This window comes from Lytechinus pictus, chromosome 11, assembly GCF_037042905.1.
Source record: "Lytechinus pictus isolate F3 Inbred chromosome 11, Lp3.0, whole genome shotgun sequence".
Taxonomy (NCBI): Eukaryota; Metazoa; Echinodermata; class Echinoidea; order Temnopleuroida; family Toxopneustidae; genus Lytechinus; species Lytechinus pictus.
In genome coordinates this window covers 4,688,040-4,711,071 of record NC_087255.1, presented here as the reverse complement: position 1 = coordinate 4,711,071, position 23,032 = coordinate 4,688,040, and the positions used below count along the sequence as shown (strand labels likewise).

The 23,032-nt window shown below is 38.2% G+C and overlaps 1 protein-coding gene across 1 annotated transcript; it reads left to right on the top strand.

Annotated features, from left to right (window-relative positions):
• The first annotated feature begins 8,129 nt into the window (after positions 1 to 8,129).
• Positions 8,130 to 23,032, top strand: LOC129270719 (S-phase kinase-associated protein 2-like). The gene is made up of 8 exons (XM_064106463.1): positions 8,130 to 8,340; positions 11,626 to 11,758; positions 13,128 to 13,236; positions 14,652 to 14,846; positions 17,155 to 17,421; positions 18,583 to 18,710; positions 19,881 to 20,043; positions 20,404 to 23,032. Exons 1-8 carry the CDS (start codon positions 8,143 to 8,145, stop codon positions 20,594 to 20,596), a joined length of 1,386 nt encoding a protein of 461 aa, XP_063962533.1. The 5' UTR covers positions 8,130 to 8,142; the 3' UTR covers positions 20,597 to 23,032.

Below are 23,032 nucleotides of genomic sequence, written 5' to 3'. Positions count from 1 at the left end.
TCTTGCCAAATGAGGGCGCTGTTGACTCCAAATAGATATAGTTTTACCAATTAAAAGACTTTATCTTACTTTGGTATACACTTTGTTATATATCTTGAAAATTTGATGAAGTTTGATGCGGTATCCACTGAGTAAAGATGATTTAAACTCATTTGGTGAATTCGTGAGGTCTAAGAGAGGCATGATTCTCTTGATTGCGCAAGATTGCATGTCATTGAAATACGGCGACTTTGAAGACCCGTAGAAAAAAAATAAGCACATGAACCTATATTATTTTTTGCATTTTCATACTGCATAGATACCAAAGTAACTCTTTTCAAAATTTGGTGAAAATGACATGGACTTCACTTTAACTGTGGAACGTCCTTAAGTTACTAAGACTGGAGAACTTTGACTTTGTAAAATTCTGGGATACATTACATGTGTAGATCTCTATTTTGTAAAATTCCAGGAACTTTCAGAGTAAATTCCAGAAATTTTCATTATGAAAAGTGGAAGCACTGCACTGCTAGTGCTAGTACCACCCCCTTATCATCGCACACACACACACACACACACATGCTAGACTATGAAATCTTATCCCCAAAATGGAGAGGAAGAGAGTTTATTTTTGTTGCATTATCATGGTCATTGACTATGCTAAGTAAGAGAATCAGCCGAGTGAGTGAGACTGTAGAGTGAAGTGAAGTAATTTTCGGTAAGTACATGACATGAGTTGTGCAAGGACCTCCTGAAATTTGGATCTTGTCTGGATGTAGATCTAACGTTAGGTCTAACAACATTGCAGAACTTACAGCATGCAGCAGTGCTGTAATCTTAGAATTGGCCAAAAAGCACAACTGCTAGTACATAAAAGATCGTCGTCTTCTTCTTTTGCTTTGATCTTCAAAGGGCTCTGCAGTCTCTCTCAAAGACGAAATTAAACTTTGATGAGGAGTATTTTCAAAGTAGTTTTGCAGAAGAATTTGCAAGCTGTCAAGCGAAACTGCATCCATGCTTTGATGAAACTAACTACTATTTGTTAAAACTGCTGAAGCAAGACCAATTCAATTTTTTGCAGGTTCACACTTCACAGTTAGATCGTTGAAAAGCTCCAGGTGGAATATCACAAAAATTATTTTTTTGATTGATTGATTGGCTGATATGGCCTTTTATTTGCATCCAAGATAAAATCATACATTTAACATGATAAAACAATATATTCAGATATTAAGGTATTAAGAACAATCAGACTGGGGGGAAGAATGCAGGATCAGTCTGTTCGTCCAAGACTGCTTTTAGTGGAGATTGAAGGCTCACGAGACTCAGTTTTGACAAAGGCAAGAATCTTACGCAATTCAGAGGTGTGGGGAAAGTTATACATCGATCCTGACAGAACTCCTCAGCAGAGACTTCAACATAAGGAACTTCGAGCTGAACTAAAGAAAAGGAGAGAGGATGGAGAGCGAAACCTTGTAATCAGACATGATAAGATTGTACCAAGACGAAATACCACCTGGAAACATCAAAACAATCTCTACGACTATGTTGTGGCGGCCTCTAAGTCTGGAGAAACCAATGGAGAAACGACTTCCAATTCCGAAGGAGTACCAACATGTCCTAGACAGACATCTCACATAGACAGCCAGGAGAATCGGCCTCTTCATGAGGTTCAGGAAACAAACAATGAAAATGATTTGAAAGATGTTAGTCCCATTGAGAAGCAGGCTAAACAAGACATTGAGTGTGATCTAAATACCCAAGATAATTGCTCTTCACCAAGTAGTGACAATGTCTTACCCTCTGTAATTGATATTTTGCAAGATGTAGAGATTCATTCAGATGACATAAAAGATTATAATGAGGATTCAAGCAGTACTGACACTGAGGAAAGCAGTGATAGAAATGGGGACAACACTCTACAAGGTGCTTCAAGTAATAGTATCCCAAGCCATGCAGAGGCCCCATCAAGCCTCTGACATCAGGCATCACACAATCATGCAGTAAATGTGAGTGGTAAAGGAGGATGTGCAATAGAATTTGAAAATAGGACTCAAAATGAGCTTGACAGTGCAATAAACGTTCATGCTTCAGAAGAAAACATTTCATTGACTGAAGATGCATCCAGTTGGAATGAGTCAGACGTTTCTAGCTGTGAATCAGAAAATGATACAGACTATTCATCTACATGTACTTCAGATGAAGAATGTGAAGCTGATGTATGTCAGACTGGAAAAAGACCCCCCTATAGAAACATTACTAATGACGGGATGAGAGTCCTATATACAAATAGTGACAGCTTACTTAACAAGTTGGATGAGTTAGCTTTGCTTGCTGATAAATATGAACCAGATGTTATGATTGTTTGTGAAGTGTTACCAAAAAACTGCAATGTGAAACCTATTGAGGAAAATTACAAGGTAGACAACTATGTAACCTATACAAACATTGAGAAAAATGGAATACGAGGCATAATGATATATGTACAAGAAGGGATTGCGTCCACCGTCAATGAAATCTTTTTTGAAACTGATTTTGATGAAAGTGTATGGATACATATGCGTCTTAAAAACAATGACACTCTGACAATTGGTGGTATATATCGCAGCCCCTCTATAATGCGAGCAAACTCTGGTGCTGATAAAGTATGCCAAATTCTGCATGAAGCTGTAAGCAGCAACCCATCATACTTGCTTGTTGTAGGAGATTTCAATTACCCCACCATCTGTTGGAACCTTTGGTCCTCCCGTTCTCCTGATGAAAGGAAATTTATTGACTGTCTACGTGATTGTTTCTTGCACCAGCATATCACAGAAAGCACCCGGAGTAGGGATGGGCAGCATCCTAGCACCCTTGATCTACTGATCACAAACAAGGAGGAAATGATCAGTGATTTGACTTATCTCCCAAACCTAGGATTAAGTGACCATGTGTGCTTGCTGTTCACTGTAGATCTTTATGCCAATACTTCAACCAGAAAACAAACAGGATATAGGTACCATAGAGGAGACTATGCAGCTATAAACAGAGCCATACTAGATGTTGACTGGGAGGAAGAGCTCGAGGATATGAATGTACATCAAGCATGGGACCTCTTCTCATCCAAACTTCAGAAAGAAATAGACAAAAACATTCCTAAGGCAGACTCTAGAATGAGAAGAAAGAAAAAGATATGGATGACAAGAACTGCAATGAGACAACACAAACTCAAGTGTAGAGCCTGGAGGTCATACAGAAATAATGGTACCAGGAGAGATTTAGAGAGATCAAAGTGTGAAGCAAAAAAACTTCGGAAAATGCTCAGAAAACTAAGACGAGACTTTGAGAAAGATAATACAAGAAACATCAAGACCAACCCAAAAGCATTCTGGAATTATGCCAATAGTTCACTTAAGTCTCGTAGAAGCTTGGGAGTCTTAAGGAATGAACAAGGTGTTACTGCCAACACTGACAAACAACGTGCTGAGCTCCTCAACAGTTATTTTTGTAGTGTTTTCACTGAAGAAAACATCAATCATATTCCTGATCTGACGGAAAGACACAATGGAAGTTCTCTGGCTGACATTGACATCACCTTCAGCACTGTGAAGAATAAACTCAAAATGTTGAGGAGTTCTAAATCTGGAGGACCAGATGGATTTCATCCAAGAATACTAAAAGAAACTGCTGACACAATATGTACTCCCTTGACTATCATCTTCAGAAAATCTGTGAGGGAAGGTGCACTCCCGCAATCATGGAAAGATGCAAACATCACTCCTGTGCATAAGAAGGGAAATCGAAATGCTGTTGAAAATTATCGCCCAATTAGTCTCACGTCTGTTATCAGCAAGATTCTGGAATCTGTTATTCGAGGCATTGTAATCCAATACTTGTGCGAGAATGATATGCTCTGTCATGCTCAGCATGGGTTTCTTCCTGGCCGGTCATGTGTAACTCAGTTGTTGGAAGTTATGGAGCTCTGGACATCAGCATTAGACAGTGGACATGAAGTTGACACAATATATCTAGACTTTCGCAAAGCTTTTGACTCTGTGCCTCATGAACGTCTTTTAAGCAAACTCAAAGCATATGGAATATCTGGCAAGCTAGAGGACTGGTTCCGTGCTTTTCTGACGGAGCGTAGACAGAGAGTTGTTATCAATGGCCAGATGTCAAAGTGGAGTAGAGTAAAGAGTGGAATACCGCAAGGAAGTGTCCTCGGGCCAACAGTATTTTTGATTTTTATCAATGACCTGCCAGAGATAGTTACAAGTCTAGTCCGAATATATGCAGATGATACCAAAATCTTCAGAGAAATTGTAACAAATGCTGATTGTGAAATCCTGCAAGCTGATCTAGATAACCTTATCAAATGGTCTGAAGAATGGCAGCTTCAATTTAACATAGCAAAATGCAAATTCTTACATATTGGGAAAAACAGCCTGCATTACAACTACAGCCTTGATGGAACTGCTCTTGAGGAAGTTTCAGAAGAAAGAGATCTGGGCATTATCGTGGATTCAGAACTGAAATTCCACACACATGTTGCTTCAGCTGTCATGAAAGCTAGCCGAGTACTTGCAATCATCAAGAGAACCTTCCTCACCAGGGATAGGGATACAATTCCAAAACTATTCAAGGGTCTTGTACGACCAATCCTCGAATATGGGAATGCAGTTTGGCACCCAAGACACAAGACAGACATGAAAGAGATTGAGAAAGTACAAAGAAGAGCAACAAAACTCATACCATCCTTGGCAATGCTTGACTATGGAGACAGACTTCGAGCCCTAAAACTACCATCCCTGCAATACAGAATGAGAAGAGGTGACATGATCCAGACTTATAAAATAATGCATGGAATTGACTGGCTTGACAAGGATATGTTCTTCTCGTCAATTACTGTTGAGGCAACCCGAGGTCACCCATATAAACTCTTCAAGAAAAGAAATAGACTGGATGTAAGAGCAAATGCCTTCGGAGCCAGAATAGTGTGTGACTGGAACTCGCTACCAAATGAGGTTGTCTCTGCTCCATCTGTAAATTCCTTCAAAGCCAGGCTTGATAAGTTCTGGAATAAAGAATGGTACAGTCACCCTTGGGAATGATTTGATTTGATTTGACAAAAATGATTGCAAATGCACCATGTACACTGGACACTGTCACACATATTATACATGTGGAAGAAGATTAAACTTGGACGAAAGCTAGACCTGGAAACTTGGCTGCAGCTTTCTGCATTTTTCCAGTACATCCGGTAATAAAGGTAATTAAAAATATAAAGAGGCAAGGGATGATAAAGCAAAATACAATTTTAGAGATAACAATTACAACAAATGAAAACACAACATTCATGTACCGGATGCAGGGGACCAGCAAAGGCCCAAGGCCTATCAAGGCTAGTCCCCGAACATAACATACAAATAAATAAAGTATACACCAATACAAAAAGAAAAAAAGGGCAAAAACAGGCAACTGAAGTCTATTGAATGAACGATTGATTAATAAGAGATGATTTGTATTGTCTTTTAAAAAGAGACATTGACTGGCAAGATTTCTGTTCTGATTTCAAATTATTCCTCTGTAATTAATAATGGAACGAGAAAAATCATATCGGTACTTTGGCAAGTATAGATCATTATAGTGTCTTGTTGCATATTTATTGACAGAATTTTAAAAAATAAATGAATCATTAAAACATTCAGGCAAAACATTTTTAAACTACTGATACATAAATGTGGCAATGCAGTAAACATTCAGGTCAAATATTGTTAAAATATTAAGATTTAAAAAAATTATGTTTGTATGGGCAAGGTAAGATGACTTTGTTATTATTCTAATAGCACGTTCCTGCAACAAGTAAAGCCTCTGTAATAAGTATTTTGGACAATTTCCCCATATGATGTTACAATAACTCAACTGTGGCAAGATCATAGCATTATATAATTTCAGGAGAACTGATATTGGTAATATATGTTTAATTCTACTCAATATTCCTATGACACAGGATATCTTACGAGAAATTTCATCTACATGATCTTTCCAAATTAATTTATTGTCCAATTTCACACCAAGAAATTTTACAGATTCTGTCATTTGTATTTCATTTTTATCAATGTATATTTTAATTTGACTTAAATCCAGGCATTTATTTTTTGTTTTGAAAATTATTAAATTTGTTTTATCAAAATTTAGTAGCAATTTGTTTGCAAAAAACCAAGAATGAACTTTTCGTAACTCAATATTGATGCAATTGGATGCTCTTACTAGATTATCATCAGAATAAAAAAGGCTTGTGTCATCTTCGAATAAAATAAAAGATAATATATCACTAGAATTCGGTAAATCATTCACATATAACAGAAAGAGAAGAGGGCCGAGATTTGAACCTTGGGGAATGCCTGTGGAAATTGCATTGCCAGAAGAGGTAAAATTTCCAATGCTAACAAACTGTTCCCTGTTAGATAAACAATTACTGATTAAGTCATTTGCAATACCCCGGAAGCCATAAAAATATAATTTCTTAATTAAAATATGGTGATCCATACAGTCAAAGGCTTTCGAAAGGTCTAAAAAAAAGTCCAATAAAAATTTCTTATTTTCAAAAGCGTTGGCAATTTTTTCTGTAAGATCTAAAAGGGCATGATGAGTACTGTGTCTCTTTCTAAACCCATACTGTCTCTCATATAGTATATTATTCTTTTCAAGATATGTCATCACTTGATCACAAATTATTTTTTCGAAAATCTTGCTAAAAACAGTTAAAACAGAAATGGGTCTGTAATTATTCAAATGAGTTTTATCTCCCTTTTTAAAGGCAGGTAAAACTTTGGCAAGCTTCAAAGAATCTGGGAAAGTACCATGTTCAATTGAGAGATTAATGATATAGCACAGTGGTTGGGCTATTGCAAAGGCAGAATGCTTTACTACTTTCGGATGGATACCATCATAACCTTGACTTTTATTAGCATCTAGTCCTTTGATAATTTTAATAACATCACAAGTTTTAACTGGACAAAAAAACATAGCCGGAGGGTGATTAGAACTTTTAAATGAGATTTCTAGTTCTGCACATTTAAGGACATTCCACACTTATGTTTGTGCGCATTTAGATATGCGCATATTTTACACTCCGCGCGCTGACGTCACAATGGATGAACAGGTGATTAATTTGCTGTGGGTATGAACTGATTTTTCTCATCTGCACTCTAACTGCAGATCCGATGCATTGTTTTATGAAGCTAAAAACCTTAACTTATTCCATGGACCATTTTAAAAAACATCTCTACAATTTCAAAATACTTTACTCTGCAGTTCTGCCAAAAATCACGAATATGACTCTGAGTTTGAATAAATGGTAGAGTGGTTTTAATTTTTTCTTCAAATAGATACAAAGCATTTGGCGCATTTTTGTGTTTTAAAAAGCACATTTGCTCTAATGAAAATGCTGATAGTTTGAAAACAAGCACATGAAGCCCTATTTTTTAATGTTTGCACCTCTTAGGTATACCTTCCTCTACAACTTTGCAAATTTTTGGTGAAAATGACATGGATTTTGAATAAAGTGCAGCACTTATTGTACTTTTGTAGTTTGTTATTGAAATTTCACTTTTTTTAGATTGGGTTTTTGTTATTTTTACGCCATTTTTAAGAACTGACAGTGCTGTTAGACTTAAAATTGCAAACAAATAGCTCTATAAATAGATTTTCCATTCTAACGATACGATTATTAACTCTCTTGCGAAATTTGATGACTTTTTCATGTATTGAGACTGAGTAACAGGTTAAAACTCATTGTAGTGATCTTGCAAGGTCTAAAAATGCCAAATTCTTTTGAATGCGCAATTCGTAAGAACATCCAGTTGGATGAACTTTGAAGCTCTATAGCAAAAAATCAAGCACATGGACCTATGTTGATTTTTGCATATTTCAAATATTCAGGTTCCAAAGTATCTATGTGCAAAGTTTGGTGAAAATGACATGGATTTCATTTTAACTGTGGAACGTCCTTAATTGAGAATAAACATGTTATGTTACCATTTAATTTAGGAACAATTCAGCCGCATGTCAGAGGGACATTTTTAGGGGTGTGTTAAGAGGCCTACATTTATAAATTACAGTTAATTTAACCTTTTTTTTTATAAAATTCATTTTTCTTTGTAGGCATCAACTGGGACAGCCATGTCTTCTCAACTGGCAGTCAATGACATCACAATGGATGACCTAGGAGGTCATGATAGGCCAGGGGTTATTTGGGACCTTGACCCTAACTTAACCCATGAAATCTATGAGGATCTTGGAGTTGAAGTTTTAGACAAGGCAGAGCCGAAAAAGATTACCCAGAAACAGAAAAGTAAAAAAACTCCACCAGACCAAAAGGTAACTCCTTCGCAGTCACTGATGTAGATTTGGCCGGCAGAAGGGCGTGATCTCTCACTCTGTACAATGCGCATAGCATGGTTGGGCTCAATTACTTTCTTTAATTACAATTATTTAATTGAAGAAATGTTCAGTTTACAATTACTTTTCAATTAAATTACAATTACCAATTGCTTTTGTCAATTGCAATTACATTTTCAATTACTTTCTAGAAAAGTCATAACTGAAACCAATTTTTATTCTGTACATATTACCACCTATTTCAACATAATTTTAAGTTACAGAGAAACTGACGAGATGAAGGTTTAGGTTGAAGGGCACGAATTCTGCCTGTTACTCTCTTTGAGGCTGAAGCAGTTGACATGAAATAGGTCATGGAATTAATCATAAATTTTAAAGTAAGTTTATTGTAAAGTAATTGAATGTAATTAAAAGTAATTGACAGTAATTGAAGTCAGTTACATTTTTTTTCAATTACAATTACTTTTCCGTTCAAAACTTCAATTACAATTATCACAATTACTAAAAAAATGTAATTAATTATGGAATTGATCAATTACTTTGTAATTGGCGCATAGTGCATGCTTGAGATTTAAGTAACACCCTTTTGGAATTGAAAATCACCGTGCACACACAACATACTGCCCTTCTGCCAGCCAGGTGATGATATATTAGAGCCAAATATAAAGTTTTGTCATTTTAAAGATTTGCATTACTTCATAAAAAAACTTATGTGCATAATGTGGGCTGTAAGCCTGCTCTATACAAATTGGAGCCCATGATAAAATAGGCCTATCTTCTTTTTTTATAACATGATTTTTGCATGACATTTGATAAAAAAGTTTGATTTTAAAGAGTTTTTATAAACATTTATGAAACAATGAAGCTTACAATAATGATAAATTATAAAGTCAAAAAGGGGCCTAAGCTTTCGATCCTAGCAGAATCTTCGTCGGAGGCAAAATGACAAACATATAAAGTGGAACAACCATAATATAGACCACAAACAAGCTACAGCAACACTAGTCACTAGAAACAAGGAGACAAAAGGGGCATTAGTGAGTAGAGAAGACCAATCAGGTTAGTGAAGGGGATGAAAGAAAAGGAGTAGGCAGACACAAAGGGAAGTTAGTGTAAGTAAGGCCAAGAGGGATTAAGATAATGAGGCAGGCAACATCAAACAGGATCTGGAACAAAACAGTGATAGAGGGATGAATAACTAGAGAATTAGTGAGAGGTGGGTCAAACAGGTTACAAAGAAAGGCTTAATAAACTGGTGCATAAGAGTGGGGGGAAAAAGAAGAAAAAGAATAGGGAACAACTGATAATGTGCAAAAGACATATAAGTATATATGATAAAGCATTAAACAAACTAAGAGAAGAAGGTAAGTGTAAATATGTATCTATAAGTGATATGTATATAAATATATCCAAAAAAGAAATGTATATGAAAAAATATATAAATATATACACATATGGTGTAACTGATATGGTAATCCGCTAGGTGTGACGGGAAAAAACATAAGACTATATAGTAGGAAAGAAAAAAAAAAAAATCTGTATATGTGAAAAAGAGGAAGCAAATTGCCTAAAAAGGTAAAAGCAAATATAGAAGAGAGGGGGTGTATTATGAAGAAACCATAGTATACATGTAAATAAGCAAATGTGGTAAATCTAAAAGAGGTGAGTGGAGAAAAAACAAATATATATATATATATATATAATAATTATTATATCGCCTGAATAAGGAAGGAAAAATTGGAGCTGAGCTTGTATGAGATATGGGAGGAAAGTAGAGTAAGAAACTGTAATGTAACTATTCAAAAGAGCTGAGGGGAAAAATTATATGTATATATAAATTGAAAGTGGATAGGAAAGAAAAATCAGTCGTTCCCCTCTTGGATGTTCAGGCCATGAGGTTGGGTGGTGCGAAGTCGTCTCATCCAGAGCTTCTCCCTGCTAGTACGGACTGAGTCAGGACGGGTACCTAAAGATTCGATGCCCTGTAGCATCATGTCAGTGATGGAGTGGTTGGGGAGGTTAAAATGGCGGCCAACTGGAGTGTCCAGCTTTGCTGTGTTGACGGTGGATCTGTGCCCGTAGAATCGTTTCTTGAGTGTGGTCTTGGTTTCCCCTATGTATTGTACCCTACAAACTCTGCAAGTGATGAGATATACAACATTAGTGGTAGTGCATGTGATGTTGCCCTTGATTTGGTGAGACAGGCTGGTAGAGTTGCTGGTGAAAGTATCGCCCTCGTGAAGGTGTAATTCACATATGATGCACCTGTTGCTGGTGCATTTGAAGGTGCCATGCTGTATGGGAGAAGAATGGTTAGTGAGGGAGGGCACTTCAGCACGAACAATGAGGTCCCTGAGATTCGGTGGGCGTCGGTATGCTAGAAGGGGAGTATCGGGAACGGCCTGTTGGAGACGATCAGAAGTGTGTAAAATGTGGTGGTTATCAAACAGGATTTTGCGGAGAGGGGGTAGATTGGGATGGAAGGTGGTCACAAGCGGTATTCTGTCGGTGGTCTCCTTGTCACTTTTTGGTTTGAGAACTTCAGATCTGGGGAGAGAACGAACTTTGTTAATTGCCAGTTGGACTGCCCTGGCCCCGTGGCCCCTAGCACAGAGATGTTTCTGCAGATTCCTGGCATGGAAGGAAAAATCAGGGTCCTCGGAGCAGATACGGCGAAGTCTGAGGGCTTGACTGTAAGCGATGCCGGTTTTGCAGTGACGGGGGTGGCAGCTGGATGAGTGGAGGTACTGGTGGGTATCTGTGGGTTTAGAGTATAGGGTAGTGGTGATACCATTAGACTTTTTCTGGACTGTTCTGGACCAATAATGATAAATGTTAGAATAAGAGGGGTTAAGAGTGACCATTGGCAGTTTTGACAAACTTGATGCATTTTAATTACTATATTGCAAAATCTATTGATTCACAGATAAGTTACACTTTACACTTAATTTTGCTCTTTCATAATGCTCCTCCGCTGATATACAGATGGGGATGGGGTGTCCCCCCAAAAAAAAAGGTTCATTAGCCGAGGAAAAGAAAGTGAATGGAAGGGAAAAGTGTAAAATATGAAATTATTCTTTGGATATTGTGAAGGTCAGTTTTTGTTAACTTGCTTCTTGCTCATTAATATCTTCCCCTTGTTCTCCCCTCAAAATACTTGAAGTATTACACCTATTGGTCCCGCCCTACTTTGAAATTCAGAAGATGAGATCAATTCAGTTATTTTTTAACGTTATGTTCTTGCTTCATGCTAACTCGACCCAGTCGAAGCCTGCCATTGTCCACACCACACCAAGCCCAACCGCTGTAAGAGAGTCTGCTCAGAACCACATCCATGATGGACAGAACTGTTGCTGCGTTCGTCGTATCTTCAAAGGCAATAAAGATCCAGGTGCAGGTGAGTACTGTGGAGGGACAGCGGAATGGTTTTGAAAGTAGAGGAGGGGGGGGGGGGGGGTCTGCTAACCATGCAAGAAATCACAATCAGATGGTCATTTTTAAATTTTGGAAAAAATTTGCGGTAGCTGAAGCCAACCCAGCCCCCCCTGCCCTTTCTCATTTTTAACAAGAGTATAGATAGAATGTTCAATATTTCTCACTGTTAGATATAAAGGGCAATGGGAAATGCAATCCCATTATGCACAAGAAAGGGTCACCAGTCGTGAGTGACTTATGAACAGCTTTATGAAAGGCTCCGCTTTATTTCATTTTCAACAGAACAAAGTGGTCAAAAATAATTAGAATGACATTTGCAAATGAAAACAATACAATATAAAACAATACAAAACAATATAAATTGAGGCAATTAAGTACGATATATGACATATTTCTTTGACAAGTTAAGCAAAACAAAGTATTGTATATAAGCAAACTATCATAAACATTATAAAGATCTGAGAAAATGGAGTGATCCACTAAAAAGCAATGCTTTTAGTGTGTGGACCCCTCTAAATAAATTTTGTGGAGTTGCCTACAAAGACGGACAGAGGTGACAGAACAGAGAACAGCAGAAGAACAAAGAACTAGAAAAAAGGAAAACACACACGAGGATATGAATAAAAAGGGAAAAGAGATACAGAAGGATAAAAGAGGACTTATGGCCCATGCATACGGAACATAGTTCATGAGGATTGTTCATAAAAATTGTTTATAAAATGGTCAAAAATTAACTATACCATTCATACCAGGGTCTTTAAACCAACTATGCCATGTTTATTTTTGTTTGTGAGATCGCTCTTCAAGTTTTGGACATGGCAAACTTTGACAAGGTTGACTGTAAATGTTTTCCTCAATCCAATCTGCTCATTCTGAAAGTTACTATGACTTTAGCAATTATTCGAGAATCATCATACATGAAAGGTCAGCAGTCTGTGCTGCTTGTAGTTGAAATTCATATAAAGTTGATCTGATTTTATTTATTCAGAGTATGAATTTATGTCCTGACCATTTAGTACTGGCATACTGCAACCCATGACTTTTGACGTGTCAGATAATAGTCTTTGATGATATAGATTTTACTGTTTTACATTCTTGATCTGATATTTGTATTCTTTGTCATTGTTATTGCTGATCGTACGTTATTTCTGCACAGTGCACATGTTTCCATTGTGATTTTTTATTCATTGTATTATGTCACAGGACTGTATTTAATGTAAAACAGCCTCTGTGTTGATTGTTTTTATCCTGTTTGAATATATTTCAATAATTAAATAAATGAATAAATCTGTGCCGCTGCTCTATCAATGTTCTATTATTTTCCTTTGCAGATCCATTTTTGTTCCTATCAGATGAAGTGATCCTGTCCATCTTTCACTGGTTACCAAAGAAAAGTCTTACCCATTGTGCCAAAGTATGCCGGAGGTGGAGGAGACTCAGGTGGGTGTGGCCTACAGAATATACCTCATGAATATTCATGATGAGATTTTGATGTGTGAATTTTCATCTCCCTCACCGGAGGTGAAGGTGAGAATGAGGGATCCAAATGGCGCCCGTCAACTCATTGCCCATTGTCTGTCCGTCACAAATGTATTTTATATGATGGTAAATCAAAGTGATTTTTTACCAGATTGCTAAAAAAGCATGAATGCTTGTAAGCAAGCAACCAGAGGACCGACGGCTTAAGGTCCTCTCCGAGGGACCTGGTAATGAGGATTAATGCCTCTCCAAAGGGCACTAGCGCACCAAGTGGGAATCGAACCTGGGTCACCGGAATCTGAATCCCCGTTCTACCGACTGAGCTATCGCGCCTCCCTGATGCATATCTTGGCAACTGCATTTGTTATCTTGCACTTTGTTTTCAAATATCAAAGAGTTATAGCCATGTACTTTTAATAATCAAATCAGTGATCAACATCTGGCGAACATTCGATTAGTGTAAAAAGTAGTATTCAGTTGCCAATCGTTGGTAGACTGATCTAATGTTTCAATTGTCTACACTACCCACTTTGTTCACTTCCTGTTTGGTCTCATCCTACATGGTGTAATCCAACTGCATCTGGGCCCCGTCTTACAAAGAGTTGCGATTGATCCGATTGATCGCAACTATGGATGGCCAGCAACGTCAACATCTATTATGCATGTTTGTTCAAAATATTGTCTAGCTATGATGTATATTCATGCATTCGTCGTTGTCTTAAAAATTCACTGTGCTTCTCTTTGGTTGCAAAGGACATTGTGCAAATTTCCTGTAGAAATAATTATGCCACTGATGGATTTCCATAGAGTTACGATTGATTGAATCAATCGTAACTCTTTGTAAGACGGGGCCCTGGATTACTCCCAGGCCTACTGGCTATTGCCCTGTAAGAGGGCGGTTCCAAGACCATCTTGGAGTTAGACCAAATAAGATTTAGGCTATTGTGGGTATTATACCAGGTGAAGTGTGGACCAATGACAATTATAGCAAATTGACAGTTGACCTATTGGATACATGTAGCCCAAGGGCCGATTGCACGAAAGGGTCTTTCTAAGGAACATCTTTCGTGTCGCCCATCTTTTATGATGCGCTGTATGCGGGATTTTTCTGAAATGTATGATAAACAAATGAAATTTGTTAGCTAGCATTTTAATTGATTTGTATACAATTTCCTGATATATCACATCATTTTATAAAAAAAGAATTTGTTTACTCTAACAGATGAATAAAATATGTTTGCAGGTAATTTATTTAACATGTGTTTCACATGGCGCATCATAATAAATGGGCGACACGAAAGACGGTCCTTGGAAAGACCCTTTCGTGCAATCGGCCCCAAGTAAATATAGACCCTCTTTTTTTTTTCCTTCCTCAGCTACGACGAAGAGCTCTGGAGGAAGGTGGACCTCTCTTCCCGTAACTTCCTGCCAGGAATTCTGGGATTGATCCTGGAGAGGGGTATCGTCCACGCAAAACTATCCCGCTGCACCGTTAGCGGACCAGTCTTCGATCCTGATCTTGATGGAAGTGCAATGGAAGAGGGCGACTCTGAGACTGATGACCTCAACAGGTAGGACATTCAAGATTGAGATAGGGTTGTGTAGAAGGGCATTCATGTTTATGAATATAATGATTTAATTCCAGTTTATCAAATTCTGAGGTCATAAGATGCTGTTTAATATTTTTCCTTTCAGACCAATTTTTTTTTCTAGGGGGGGGGGGATAATTTGACCCCCACTTCTTCAGATCTAAGCCACAAAATGTAAAATTGCTGAATTGTTGATGCTTTATCATTTTATCATGACTTAATCACAGTCACAATTTGGTAATCAGAGATTATAATGGTGTAATTTAGCCCTTGAACCCTAAATTATTTTGGGCAGTTATGACCTATACCCAGAATTATTTGCACATATATAGCACATTCACAAACTCCTGTGATTTAAGCCCAGCGCCATCCCCCCCCCCCCCCTCGCACCTGGCCCAGTTGAAGTTATTTAGCTTCTTGTAGACCTAGTCAACAGACAAAAATATCATCTTTAGTGACGGTTTTAGACTCACAATCACTGTTTTGACTGAAGTAAGACTTATCAATGGCTTCTCCATAGTCAGTGGATGACTCACCGCATATTACACTTAGTATTACCGCACATGCCACACGGTGCAGAGATGCCAACCGTTACGGATTCGCCGTATTTGTTCCGATTTTATTCCTCCAATTACGGTGTTACGGCAACAATAAAAAGGTTACGGAAAAAACAACTACAATACATGTGTATTGTGTATTGCTTTGCTGTGCATGTGTATATATGCGTGTATTGTGTATACATGTATTGTGCATGCAGCGTGTGTGTGGCCAACGGTAAACCAACGGGAGTTACTCTACTATAATTTATAAACTCGCGCACTGCCTACTACGTTCATTGAGTTATGCTTTTATCAAGGCTTTCTGATTAGAATTATCGATATCCTGGCCAATCAATGCGAGCTACAAGTTCCGAACGCACGCACATAGACAAGCACAAATCAGCGGCACGAATCGCGGTATAATAGCGACTGGTAAATACGACTGTAAAGATGATGACGTCATCCAAGATGGCAACTTACGATGACCAACAAAGGAATCGAGGATGACTAAGTTTTTATTATCATTTGAAAGGAATTAGCGGTAACTGCGGTCTAAGGTACGATGTTTCTGAATTTTATATATTTTCTCGTAAGTTTGGATGTACATGTAATTATTTTTTCATAATGTGACATTTGATGTACCAAAAACGATCCGAAAATCGGGTTTCCGCCGAATGTTAGATCTAACGTTACTGCTGCATGCTGATACGGAACTCAGGGAGCTCCGGCCCGAAAAGCGGGCCGGAGCTCCTTGGGTTACGTACGTATCAGCTAGCCCAGAGCTCCCTGGGTTAGCTGATACGTTGTCTTAATGTACGGGCCAACAACTCTTCAGTCTATGTATTGGTGAGTGGAGCCAACGCGGTTCAGCTGAACAACCAAAATACAGAGACTGAAGCTTTTGGTCTAGCGTTCTATGAGAAACACACAACTAACTACCGTCAGTTTTTCAAACCTAATTGACTTCAAAGTCATCGATCACAACAAGGTAAGAAGCCACTTGGTCCTCCCCCCCCCCCCTAAATTTGAGGTGGGGGCAGACCCCCCCTCCTAATTTTTTTTTTTTTTTTTTTTTTTTTTTGCTTGTCCAATTTTTTACCTGTGACATATGTCCATCCCAAAATTAAAGGTGGACCCCCCTAAATTTTTTTTTCTTGGACACTGTCCCGGCCCGCGAGGAGTTTCAGTATTTTTGGAAGACACCTAGTGGCATCCCTGTATAAACGATGCTACTTCGCGGGATGTTCCTGAGAAACTCCCATTTGTTCCTGACAAATATGGTAAATATTCCTGACAACCATCCCTTTAGGTTCACATCTCTGCACATGAGCCCTCTGCAGTAGAGTAGTATATTTTGGCCATCTTTTACGCTTAAATCTTCCGAATTAAAAATGGGTACCGTCGGGAGTAATTCCTTAAAAGCTGTGAGTACTTGAATCGGTGACTAGCTTAGCCGGGGCAATGTAGGGCGCTTTGAGCACCTGATAAGGTGGATGTGTGCGCTATATAAATCCTATGTTATTATTATTATTATCAATCAAGGTGTCAATTTAAGGTGCAGAATTAAAAAAATTACCTGCCAAAGTGCTTTTGAGTGGTCCCTCTTAAAATTACAGTAGTCACTCATGTATGAATTATGATTGTTAATGTTGCATTGGATGAATATGGTATTACTCGGGCCTGTGGTCTAGGAAAAATGAAATCTAAATTTTATCCAATCAGTGAAAATGAACTTGAATTGACTATTTCAGCTCAAGATTGTCCTCTGTCTCCACAAACCCGCTGCAACTCGAGTCATTGGACCTCTCGGCGTGCATCAACGATGACCCGGCCAACATCCAAACTGTCCTCGCCCGATGTCCATCTCTTCGGAATCTGAGTCTTGAGAGCTGCCAGCTGAACGGCGATGCCTTACTCACCCTAGCTGAACACAGTGCTTCCCTTGAAGTCCTAGATCTTGCCATGTGTCGTCTTACCAACCCTGAAGCGTTGACAACTCTCGTCAGAGCCGCTTCGAGGTGAGTTGTCTTTTGTTTCATTTTTGACAGGGATTTATTCTTTTAATAATTTTCACTGCTAAGACAGTAAGGCCCGTATTCTGAAATCAGGTTTAATTCACACTCTGGTCTAAAGTTGTGGTCTAACTATGGAAAGCCAGTTGTGACAGAAATTTCTCACAGTAAAGGTTCAATTTATGAGCTCATTTGACTCCAGAAACATTATTAACTGTCTGGGAAGGATGAATAAGATAGTTGCCTTCACCATCAAAGAATTAGAAAAGAGAACAGTATTGAGAAGAATACAATGTAATACAAATTTTGACACATTTGGCTTCCCATAATGTTAGCACAGAGTTAGACCATGGTTTAAGTTAAACCCGACTTCAGAATACGGGCCTATCACTTTATTCATCTCCCAACTGTTAAGCTCTGTTAACATTGTGATCTCCTTATTTCAAATTCAAATTCATTCATTTCAACCAGAACAAAATACAATACATAATCGTAATTACAATTGATAGTATAACTGTGAATTTGACATATAAAGACGTGTACAAACATTGAATTTGTTTGTTTGTTTCATAGACACTAGTCATAATAAATATTTCAAATATAGACCTGTGAAAATCTTTGGATATAAGGGATTCACTCAAAAGCAGGATTGCATAATGTGACCCCCCCCCCCTTACATCATTGGTTCTACTTGAAGCTAAATGACCCAATGCAATTGCACCATATTACACTTCGTAGTATTATTACCAGTTGTGATATCAGTTGTCATATCAGTGGGGATGCAAGGCCAAATGTGCAAAGGGCACATTTCAATGTAAAAGGACAAATGTAGAAAATAATACAAATCTCTGTGGCCGATGTGAAGGACACCAAGGCCGGTCAGCAAGGCATCCATGGTCATGGCCTTGAAGGCCTTGGATCGGTATTTAAGCCCTTCCATTAAAGATTCTGATCATCATATCACAATGATCATATGTAGGCAAAATGGACAAAATTTGCCATTTTGTAGCCCTTTCGTGTAGTAAAGACTATGGAGAAACTAAATGGAGCGATTTTCTAGCCATTTTTGACAAGGTCTACACAATGACAAAGTTTGCTCACTGTGGTATGTAACTTGAATTCTTAATACAAATGTTGTGTGAAGTATTCTCCTTTTTATTGGTATAGATTGCAGAGTTTAAATATTTCTTGGTTGGGCCTGACTGCAGAGAGAGTCAAGGAGGTGATCACCGTTCTTCCAACGAAACTGAAACATCTCAATATCAGTGGATACAAGGAGAAGCTCAAGAACAAAGGTAAATAATCAGCTTGCTTATTGTGTAGAATCTCTGAAACTTTGAAAAAAGAATGGTCTTTCATACATAGAATATGTAAAATACAAAGAGAGTACTTATGTGATGATGTTGCAATTCATGGTCTTTGTTTTGATGTTTTTTTTTTTTTGCATTGCATTTTTTTTTCCATTTTATATCTTGGAGGAGCCTGATGTGAACATCCTTAGCCCAAATTTGGTTAGAATCGGTTCAGTGGTGTCAGAGATTTGACGAATTGAATACCTAATTAGCCTCAATTGAATTCAACGTACTATTCTTTAGAATCGGGTCAATAACACAGAGTCATATATTCCAGACCACAAGGTCCGAGGTTCAAATCCCACCTTAGTGCACATCCTTTGGCTCGGTGTTGATCAGCATTTGCCTCTCCAGCCAAGTGTAGTAAATGTTTACCTGGTAAGAAGAAATTCCTTGAATGCTCAGTAGCTGTGCTAAAGAAGGGGTATACATGTATATGCAGCTCATAAATAAGTGTTGCATATCGTCACCATGATGTTATCACCCATCTTGCAAAAGTACCTAAAAAATGATGACAGCTGAGAAAAAGCAAGATTCTCGAGTTAAGACATAGGTAGCAACCTTCTTTTGCCTCGAAAGCTTTCTGTACAGGAAGTAGTAGACTGTTTCCAGATAATATGAGGTTGCAACCATTGCCAAAATACTAAAATTACTAAAATACAGCTTTTTCTCAGCTGCCCTACAAATTTCTTAATTTTTCCCCAGCGACAATATTATTGGAAGTGTATGACATGGAAGCGTTGTGGTGTAGTGGTTCTGACTCTCGTCTTGCGAGTAAAGGGTCGTGTGTACGAATCCCACTGCGGCCTAGCGTCTTTTGGCAAGGCGTCGATCCACAATTTGCTACTCTCTTAAATGGGTACCCAGTAGGATGCGAAAGCCTATGTAGTATGCCTAGCAATTGAGTCTTGGAACTCTTGTTGGAATGCTCCCCCAGGGAGTGGAGAAAGTGCATACATTGTGTACGGGCATGCCTGGATCCGATGACCGGGGTAATAATAATTGCATTGTAAAGCGCTTAGAAACAAAGTATAATTAGCGCTATATAAATGTAACTATATTATTTTGTTTTTTTATCATTATTATTATTTATTTTCCTTCTATTTCCTGCAGATGTGGTGACCATCGTGACGAGGTGTCATGAACTGAAGCAGTTAGATCTTAGTGACAGTACGTCCTTGGGTTACGATGCCATCTCAGCAGTAGTACAGAACCTTCCTTGCCTTGAACACGTATCACTCAGTCGCTGCTATGACATCCCGTTCTATGCCTTTGTGTGAGTACAATGATGATTCATGATTCATTCCATCCTGCTTAAAGGACAAGTCCACCCCAACAAAAAGTTGATTTAAATAAAAAGAGAAAAATCCAACAAGCATAACACTGAAAATTTCAGTATTTGTTTTTCTTACATGTATGTCTATCTCCCTTTAGTGGTCTCTTGATTTCTCTCCCTTGAATATCATTCCTCAATGAAAATTGTGTTTCAATGACACGTCAACCCCCACCTTACTTTGTACGATCACATGTGATGAGATTTGGGTTATAAATCACAATGGTATTAAATTTCAGTATTTGCTTAATCAAATTTACCTTCTTCAGGAACTCTTTTTATTCTCCTCCTCTCCCTTTTCAGATCTTTGATCGACGTATCAACCCTAGAAGCCCTTGATGTCTTTGGTGTGATGCAGGACCGGGAACAGGAACGGCTCCGCGTCCAAATGCCCAAGATCTCGATCAACTCCTACCCATTCTCGTCCATCGCCAGACCAACTTTCACAGCCAAGCAAGCACATCACATTTGGGGAGTCAGATGTGAGGTTGTATAAAAAGAAAATCCTTATACTGTATGGGGTTTAGTGCTGCAAGTCATGTAGTCAGATCCATATAATGTATAGGGTTTAGTGCTGCAAGTCATGTAGTCAGATCCATATACTGTATAGGGTTTAGTGCTGCAAGTCATGTAGTCAGATCCATATACTGTATAGGGTTTAGTGCTGCGAGTCATGTAGTCAGATCCATATACTGTATAGGGTTTAGTGCTGCGAGTCATGTAGTCAGATCCACATACTGTATAGGGTTTAGTGCTGCGAGTCATGTAGTCAGATCCATATACTGTATGGGGTTTAGTGCTGCGAGTCATGTAGTCAGATTCATATACTGTATGGGGTTTAGTGCTGCGAGTCATGTAGTCAGATTCATATACTGTATGGGGTTTAGTGCTGCGAGTCATGTAGTCAGATTCGTATACTGTATGGGGTTTAGTGCTGCGAGTCATGTAGTCAGATCCATATACTGTATGGGGTTTAGTGCTGCGAGTCATGTAGTCAGATCCATATACTGTATAGGGTTTAGTGCTGCGAGTCATGTAGTCAGATCCATATACTGTATAGGGTTTAGTACTGCGAGTCATATAGTCAGATCCTTATGCCGTATGAGGATTTGAAATGGCTAAGTTCACATGCGTGATGTCTTAGCTCCTTCCCATGCTCTTCCATTGCTGGACCAACATTCTGTACCAAAATACCATAAAACATTTTGGGAGTTATATGTGAAGTCATGTTCATGTAGATGCATTCTTATACCATATTGTGTTAATTCTGTGAAGTCACATTAATAGTTAGATCCTTATACCTGATGGGGTTTGGTGCGGCTAAGTTCAGTTGGGGGTGAAAACAAATAATTGAAAGAAATTTGAAGGGAACTGTCTAGATGTGACTTAAATGTATCCAATGGCAAGTGTACTTACTGAAGATATAAATATCAACTCATCAACATCATTTCTTACACTTTATATCTGCTGTTTTAAATCAGGATTGCAAATAGTATGCATGTATATAGCAGTCTTTGATTGTATATCAAAATGCATGGTCATCGCTTGTGATCTGGAAATGCATGAAGTTTCGAATGTACAGGATTTTTTTAAGCTTTTCACGCTTTCAACATATTTTACTTTCTCGAAAATAGACAAATTTTCTTCTTTTGAAATGAGAGCTATACCATATATATTATCTTCCAAGTGTACTACATAAAGTATGATAGACAAAATTTCTTCTAGTGGAATGAGAGCTATACTGTATATATTTCCTCAGTGTACTACATGTATTATGATCAACATTACTTCAACTTTTTAGACAAAATGGAAGTAAAAAAAAATTATCCAGGTTTGTCATACACAGTGCCTGGGAGACCCCAGTCCAAGTGAGTGGCCTAGAGCAATGAGATGCCAGACTAGGAGACCATTGGCCCGTCTTACGAAGAGTTGCGTTTGATCCGATCAATCGCAACTATGGACGGCCAGCAACATCAACATCTATTATGCATGTTTGTTCAAAATATTCTTCTACCTATGATTTATATTCATGCATTCCATGTTGAAAATTCACTGCGCTTCTCTTTGCATACAAAGGACATTGTGCAAATTTCCTGTAGAAAAAATTATGACACTGATGGATTTTCATAGAGTTACGATTGATTGGATCAATTATAACTCTTTGTAAGACGGGGCCCATGTCTGCTTCAAGAGTCTTGATGGAATGTTGGTACTCTTATCACAAGAACATAGGAATATCCTGATGAATAAATGACCACTTGGCTTATAAATCTCTGTACCGGCCGCACAGAGACCTTGTTAGCACCAACAGAGACACTGTTGCAACTGGTGCTGTCACAGCGATGCTTAATGACCTAACTTTTTGATCTGGTGGTTGCGACTCTCGTCTTCCAATCAGAGAGATGTGAGTTCGAATTCCAGCCATGGCATGTTTTTCTTCAGCAAGAAATTTACCCGCATTGTGCTGCACCTGACCCAGGTAAGGTGAATGGGTACCTGGCAAGATCAACTCCTTGAATGCACCAATTGCCTTTAGCAGGTGGAGCTAAAGCTTAGGTAATATACAGTGCATTCCACAAAAAGGAAACCTGTTTTCAGAGATAGATTTCACAATTATTATTTTTTCTCTTACTATAAATTTGATATTTATTGTAAGAGTGGAATGTCATCTTTGACATGAGACCAACATCTTAACAAATTGTTCGTGGATGGCAGATTACAATCGATAAATACTGAGGCATGTCAGAAGTGATTTGCGCAGAAACTAGCGTGTGAATCTGAATCCACTCTCATTTCAGGGATGAGTGAGAAAAACTTAAAGAATACAAAAGAAATGCTGATGAGCCAATCGGTGAATAAGCACGGTCGAGGTATCACTAACCAATCTTGTTCGACTTTTCTGCGCAACCTGATTTTGACATTAAAATTTCAG